The sequence below is a fragment of the Carassius gibelio genome, chromosome B19, assembly GCF_023724105.1.
Source record: "Carassius gibelio isolate Cgi1373 ecotype wild population from Czech Republic chromosome B19, carGib1.2-hapl.c, whole genome shotgun sequence".
NCBI classification, from domain to species: Eukaryota; Metazoa; Chordata; class Actinopteri; order Cypriniformes; family Cyprinidae; genus Carassius; species Carassius gibelio.
Window position 1 is genome coordinate 17,219,537 of NC_068414.1, and position 8,400 is coordinate 17,227,936.

The following is an 8,400-nucleotide window of genomic DNA, read 5'->3' on the forward strand; positions in this document are numbered from 1 at the left end:
TGTTATTTGAGCCAGTGGATTTGAATATCGTATGTTTGGGTCTGGCGAATGAATTAAATACACTAATGTTCACGAGATGAAAGTTTAACTCATGGTGTGTATACACAGCTATATAATGTATTTTGTAATTTATATGTAAATGTACGAATTACTTATTCCTCGAAAACGTTTGCATTATTATTTTTTATATATTAAATATTTACCTCATGAGACGTGGGCTGCGATTTATCTTCAGAAGTATATCCATTTCTCAATTGTTCACATACATCAGTCTGTTTCATCGTTATTTTCACAACATATTTTATTATTTTACACAGAAAAAAATACATGACTAATTTTAATATCTGTTTAATCTGATAATTAATGCAGAAGAATAACAATAAACATGGCTGCTCATAGACAGATAATGATTTATGCTGCAGATCTTTCACAAAACAAATAAACATAGAAAACACATTAATGCAAACAGCGATCTTTTATTTAATGCAAACCTACCATATTACGTTTAATTGAACAGTTATAAATTATGTTATCAGATAAAGTTAATAAAACATGCTTTATCAGAAATCTCTGTGCATTTTGTTTGCCAATCAGAAACATTGATCTTACATAACAGTCAGAACAAAACCAGCTCTTCGAAAATGAAAAGTATTGCATATTTGAGTGGTTTGTGTTTGAAAGAAGAAATCCCTGTGGACCTGACCTGATGCTGATCCACATAATCAAGAGAAGAATAGATGCACGCTTCAAACAAAACAGTCAATGAAGACGAAGAAGATGAGTGACGGGTCCTACGGGCGCGTATTTATAGTCGCGCCGGTAGCGACGTCAGAGGCTGTCGCCGGCCAACACATTGGCGTTTTTCAAAGTATGCTTCAGACACGGGTCACGACGAGGTGTTCCCCATAGTGTCCCTTCAGAGGACGCAGTTCGAAGTTCCCTTGACAGGGAATCATTAATTATAACATCTAGCCAAGTTTCGCATGTAAGTTTCCCTTACAGTCAATGCGAGCATCGCAAGACAGGAAATAAGTATGCACACACTTGCGTCGCTTAAGCTCACCGCACCATCTTGTGCACCTAGCCCATGGGGTATTTTATACATTTTCATGTTTCTTTAGAAATAATGAATGGACAAATTAAGACTTTAAATGCCTCAGATGTAAAGTTATTCGCTATCAAAGTGACGCCAAAATAAATGGGAGTCAATGGAATGCTTAAAGCAGACTGTAGACTGTAATGTTGTCTCTTGGTTCATTTCAAATTCCTTTTGATAAATAAGTCGCACCTGACTATAAGTCGCAGGACCAGCCAAACTATGAAAAAAAAGTGTGACTTGTAGTCCAGAAAATACGGTATTTAGTAAAACATACTGAGTACTGTACCCAAATCTCAATGATATTCTTGTTCCTAGATATGGCTTCGGTCTCTCCTTGAACAGCCTTCTACATTGTGAGTAAATCATTCACTTATGGGACTAAGAAGTTTTTGCTATTTTTGGACCAAAATGTATTTTCGATGCTTCAAAAAATTCTAACTGACCCTCTGATGTCACATGGACTACTTTGATGATGTTTTTCTTACCTTTCTGGACATGGACAGTATACCATACACATAGTTTCAATGGAGGGACTGAGAACTCTCGGACTAAATCTAAAATATCTTATACTGTGTTCCAAAGATGAATAGAGGTCTCACGGGTTTGGAACGACATGAGGGTGAGTCATTAATCACATAATTTTGATTTATGGGTGAACTAACCCTTTAAGGATTAAGGAGTGTGCAATAACAGCATAGATGCTTGGCAAACACAACTAATAAAGTATATACAAAAATGCTTATAAAGAAACTTATACAAAAATGCTAGACACATTTCTAAGGATAGACTTCAAATTTCTAAGGAAAATTACATAAAGCAATCGACATAAGAATACTTTTCCAATGATGTAATCTATGTGCTGGATTGGGCCAAATGTTCACATCCTGAATGGGGCTTTAATGTACGATAAAACTGACCCAAATTCAACAGCAGGAAAGTCCCTTTCTACAGAGAATAATAGGAAAGCCTATATGCAAATGCAGTACCAAACCTTCACTAAGCCAACCCCCTGAGTTCCCAGGACTTTTTTCCCAGGGCCCTGGGAGCACAAATGGGGTCCATGCAGCCAAGGTTTTTTCATCTGTTACTGACTATCGGCACACGGAGGAACTTAAAAGCTACAGTCATATTCAAATATGATTCAAACCTCATATTTCACATATTAAAAATGTAGATTGTTATCCTACACCAGTACTAGGGATGGGTATCATTAACATTCTATCGATATTGATACTTATCAATACTGTTATCAATACAATTTGGTGAAAAAAAAATATGAAGTGGAAAGTTGCTGAAAATTTTAAAAAGATATTTTATTAATGCAGAACTTTAGCAACTGTATTAAAGTTCTTCAATCAAGTGCATTGAGTGATATTTTTCTCTCTGTTTTAGTTTATTAACATTAAAGGATTAGTTCAATTAAAATTTGACATCATTTACTCAAGTTGTTTTAAACCTGAATGAGTTTCAAAAATTATTTTGAAGAATGTGGAAAACTAAACATTAGAGGTCTTCACAGTGCACATGAGACATCGGACTCGGAGAACACCTGGCCGTGATCAGGCACTGCTTGTGTTTTTTGTAACTTGCAACTTGTAAAATTAGGAAAAGAAAAGTGTGAGCCCAAAAAAAGCAATCTCTCTCACTCTCTCTCTCTAACGTTAGAAGCGGAGCGCGCAGACTCAGAGTTAATGCAAGTGCCCGCACGGTAATAATGCTTGCAGGCTTGACACACTTATATTTAATATATTTCAAATCAGCAACACAATCTAAGGTGATCTGTCACGAATGTTTTCTATGACGCTCAAATTGGGTTAAACCTATTTTAGGTTGATCCAGCTAGCACACATGTGCAGTCTCCAGCATGTTTCATGTTTCTATGGCAACCAGTGAGAGACACTTCGACCGCCAAACCGTGCTTTACATTTTCTCCCATTTTTATAATAATATAATTAAACCGTTTAGTCATAAAGTTATATTGGTCAGATTCAGGCTGGACGCAGAGCAGAGAGCACAGAGATGATAGCAAATAAATAATGTCAGTGGCGTTATTATAGTTCAAAAGGGCGAACAGTAAGTTATTATGCGAGTTAACTCGAGTCAGAATGTACATGTGCACAGCTGTTTGTGTCCAGCTTTCAAATAATATACGGGTCCGGGTAGGCATTTCTCGGATCTACACGGGTCCGGGTCCAGCTTTTGAAATAATAGACGGATCCGGGTCGGTTCTGTGTAGTACATTACGGGTCTCTTTCGGGGTCGGGCAAAAATTTTTGAACCCGTGAAGACCTCTACTAAACAGTTGCTGGTCCCAAGTAACTTTTCTGGTCACTGTTGGTCCCCACATTCTCCAAAATATCTTCTTTTGTGTTCAGCGTGTCTTTTAGTGTATGGACGCTTCGGGTGTATGCGCTCTGAATGTTAGAACAACACGCAAATGAAACGTTTAACCGGCAAAGCTTTAAAGCACGTGGAAATAACATACTTTTGTGATCGCGAATAAGTCTCATGTAGCACCACTGACAAACATTTAATCTAGAACAGTGTGTGGTAAGTACTGCCACCCCGTATAGAGTACTACGGGGGGGTTATTTACTAAAGTAAAAAGTGCGTGCATTCAAAAGTAATTATAATTAGAGTTGTTCCGATTCCGATACTAGTATCGGAAATATCTCCGATACCACAACAAATTCTGGCATCGGCATCGGCGAGTACATGAACCCATATACCGATCCGATACCATTTTCTTAAAAAAGACCTAGTTATGACCGCAAGCTTTGCCTAACCGCTGCACGGTTCTTCTTCGCTGCTCAAAATGCATTGAAAACACAGGAAGTTGTGCTGTGTTGCCACAAGCAACCCCTGTTTAGAGCAGCGAAGAAGAAATGAAAACGCGTTAGCAGCCCTTATCTATATATGACTGGATCACTCATCACATTCTAAACTGCCAAAACACAGTGAAGCCGCTACTATATTATAGATCAGTGTTTAGCAGTATGTCTCTGTAGTACCGGTAGTTACAGACTCTCGAGTATATTCAGTACCGGCAGCTGCGTTCAGTCGCTTCCGTGTAAGTCAAAGCGCAGGGCTCCAGACAGTAGCCGAATATATACTAGTGTCTGTGAATATTAAACTGCAAAATACTATTTAAATATTACTCCCGCAAAATCTACATCTCTGTGGGTGACTGGCACAGATGCGCGAGAGCTCGCTGTTTTGTAGTCTCTGCTGTGTGTCATGAGGACACGAACGCATAAACCGTCACTTCATGAGAATTTACCGTTTCATTTGAGAATACTGTCATATCATAAACACAGACACTCAAAGATCTTCATGGCAGCCCATTAAAATAAATGTTTGGTTTACATGAGTAAATTGACAATATATAAAGCTACTGTTGTAGCCTACAGTAATAATAATACGTCTCTATAATAATAATAATTATGCCTAGATGGTTGCTTGTTTTTTACTTGTTTTGTTGTAAAGAGATTATCTGATTAATAGATCTTTTTTGTTGCAGTTTTTTTATACAGTTATATTGTAAAACTTAAATACCTTTTTTAGTTTGCGGTGTTAGATTTTTGGCTGCATTTGAAGTTCTTTTTTGCATAAGAAAATAAATAATACTGTCAAATTCATGTTAGATAATAAAAATACTGTAATAAATACAGTAGTTCACCATGTATTTGTTCATGTTTTATTGAGGGATCTGTCTGAAGCACACCATAAAAAAATTCTAGCAATTTACACAGGGCTAGTAGTATATACAGCTGTATATACAGATACACACCCAGGTATCGGATCAGTACTCGGTATCGGCCGATACCCTGAGCCCAGGTATCGGAATCGGTATCGGGAAGAGAAAAAGGGTATCGGAACATCTCTAATTATAATGCTTGAAATAGCAGCTCCCTGATGCCCACAATTTATGTACAGTAGTATAATTACTGAACAATATAATTGTGAGCTAAAGTATTGAAATATATTTAAATGTATATTTTTGCTCCCATCTCATATTTCTTCCCTTCATTGTCTATCAGCCCAAACCTATTGTATTGGCCTAATCAAATAAAACATAAAAAAAAGAATTTATTCACTTGTAATTACTTTATATTACCTTTCAAAATGTTCATAATTAGGGCTGCTCCGATCACGATCGGTCTATCGTTATGTGCATCTCTTCAGTTAAGCCAGTTCTCTAATCAGTGGTAAATTCCATCAGGTGCGTGATTTCACAGAGAGCAGCTGTTAACTGAGAAGATGCGCAAATCCACGTTCATTTTCAGCGTTTATTTGCGCATCTTCTCAGTTAACAACGGCTCTGTGTAGTAACAGCTGCTCTATGTGAAATCACACACCTGATGGAATTTACCGCTGATTAGAGAACCGGCTTAACTGACGAGATGCGCATTAATGATCGGCCGATCGGGATCGGAGCAGCCCTATTCATAATCAGATTACGTTTAAATCTCAATATGGCACACAATAATCCCAAATTGGGAACGAGTTAGGTGTAAATTCATCTAAAAGTAATCAAAAATCAAAATACATTACTTAAAATGAATGATCCAATAGATTGTTACCAGCTATGATCTTCATTGTGTAAATCAGTAACAGACTACAATTTGCAAGCAATCCACCCAGCACTGAGTGCTACAGTTACTAGTAATATGGTGAAACTAATAGCCTTGAATGCAATAATGAAAGCTTTGAGATACACTCACATATCTGATGAGCTGGCACAGTTTTAATCATTTAATTTGCTGGAAGAACAGCTTTTAATAACAACTTAGTTAGTTAATGTCACTATTTTCCACATAGGTCTGAAAATTACCAACACAAAATCAATCCAAAATTGTTCATTCCTGGTGGGTTTAAAAAACAAGTTCTCCACTGTTTGTCACTCAAAATATGTGTAATCTGATGGAGAACATTTTGCATGCAACATTTAAGTACATATTTCACTACATTGCTACTAACATAAGATTTCAGGTCTTTTTTTCGAGGTTCTCTATAAATACCAAAATATATTTTGTCTATGTGCTGGTTTTGAGTTCACAGTGAACTGCTCAGTACAACCTGGCAAAGTGCACATGCAACCAGCAAAGATGGCAGACTTTCTGATCGTGTAACGTTACTTCACTAGGTTATTTGTGCCAGTTAGTAAATGTCCCTAGGATTCACAGGAATCCTAATGGACAGCTTTCTCCAAATATTATATAGACCTTGATATAGAATTGGCACCAGATGGTGGACAGGTATTTTATAAGACACCGTTCATACTGTTATGCAACATGCCCTGTCATGCTTAAGATATCTCCAACTTTGCTCAGAAATATCCATACATGACCAAAGACTTACAAGCTATACTGCACATGGTGACTTCTATCCATTTAATGAAACCCATCTAAGTTAATCAAGTCAAAAAACGGAGCAATGATCACTTTTAGATTATCTATGCATATAATGGCAATTACCGAATCAACTAAAATATGAAACCAATTATTACACACCGCTTCAGAGGTCAGCAGACACGACTTTAATCTTAGCTTTAACGTGAAGTCAAATTTATGAATTCGTGTGGAGCATTGTCAAAAATGGCGACCAATGCTGGACACGAGGAAATAAAATAACTCTTAAAAACTCAAACGTATACGATGCGCTATGCAAAACCGTTAAACAACCTTTGCTCCTAAATATTTTAGAGATGGAAACGAATTAAGTTAACGTTACTAGTCATATTTTGGAGTCCAAATGCTTTTGGCCTACTGGTGCTCTAGTTTAATGTAATATAAAACTTGCTGCTTTTAATTCTACACCAAAACAAGGCTTTCAGACAAATCAGCCTGTTCTAGTATAAAGCATAACATATTTACTTCCACAGGACTGCAGTTTTAAAATGACCTTTCGTTTATTAATCGCAATGCCCTTTCACGTGCGCCGCTGTTTGACAGATAAATCAGCGGATCGCTCGACTCACCTGCATGGAATCGGCGCTTATAATTTCCCCATTAAGTCTTTTCCCGATCTCGATAGCCAGTTTGGATTTGCCCGTTCCCGTAGCTCCTAAAATCACCACTAAAGACGGACTGATGGCTCTCTGGAGCACACGCGTGGCGGCCGCCATGACAGCAACCTCTCAGGGCTGTAGAGCGATCTGAGCACGCGCCGTGATTCCGCGACGGAGGCGGGAACTGTATCCAAGCAACTAAAACTGTTTCCATAGAAACGTGATTGCAGGATTCGATGCTAGAAGATACGGCAAAGCAAGGGTGTCTCATTCAGAAAGAGGACTAAGTTCAACAGTCGAACAAAAGTGCTTGGAAAACAGGAATTGTAATATATATGGACAATAAAATGGCACTGCTCGTTGCAAACATGGAAGAAGCTAGTAAATACGTTTAAAAATGTTCAGGTTTTCATCACATTCATACAAAATCCTGTTAGCTTTAATAACATTGTGCTGTATAATGTAATCAGATTCCAAAAATGTATTAATTTATTCATTCATTTACTTGTAGTTAGATTATATTACATTTTTAAATGCTCATAATAAGGTTACAGTTACTTTTTACGATTTACATAACTACATATTATCCTCACAATGGCATTAAATTATTCATAATTTATTATTTCTGCCTAAATTATTCCCACCTTAACTCTAATCTTCATTGTGTAATTTGTAATCAGTAACAGCCTGTACCCCTGAAACAACAAACAGAACTAACAAATATTGCTATTAGTCTGATTGCATCATATAATAATTGCTGTTAATAGTTTTCATCATCTGGTTGACTACGTCTTGTAGCTATTAATTTTTCAGAAAAATCCTGTCAAATGCACATAATCAGTGCATATGATATATGACATATGACAATAAAAATATTGTATAAACGTAATTTTCTGTAAAGCTGCTTTGCAATGATTTGTATCGTAAAAAGCGCTATACAAATAAACTTGAATTGAATTGAATAACAGACTACAATTTGCAAGTAGTCACCCATTACTGAGTTCCATTACTAGTAATATGGTGAGATTAGTATCTTATCTGTATTCTTAAATGCAATAATGAGAGCTTGAGATTCACTCACATATCTGATGAGCTGGCACACAGAGCTGAATAGTAATTGATTACATGTAATCAGGATTACGTAAATAGATTCCAAAAATCAAGTACTCGTAATTAGTGTATATTACATTTTATAATGCTTATACTCAGTTTACAGCTACTTTTTATGGATTACATGATTATTATTCACTCAATGGCAGTAACTCATTCATAATTTATTGATTAACCCCTG

At 36.7% G+C, this 8,400-nt stretch overlaps 1 protein-coding gene across 5 annotated transcripts in view; it reads right to left on the reverse strand.

Moving 5' to 3' along the window:
* The window catches only part of LOC127979441 (tRNA dimethylallyltransferase), a 45,704-nt gene extending 38,408 nt beyond the window's left edge, over positions 1-7,296 (reverse strand). For 3 of the 5 annotated variants that reach the window (XM_052584913.1, XM_052584911.1, XM_052584910.1), the window contains exon 1: positions 7,080-7,294. In XM_052584913.1, coding sequence (XP_052440873.1) covers positions 7,080-7,226 — 147 coding nt within the window. In that variant the 5' untranslated portion in view covers positions 7,227-7,294. Of the gene's footprint in view, positions 1-7,079 lie in introns of all 5 variants that reach the window. The other 2 variants (XM_052584912.1, XM_052584909.1) reach the window with 2 other exon arrangements.
* Between the last annotated feature and the right edge of the window lie 1,104 nt (positions 7,297-8,400).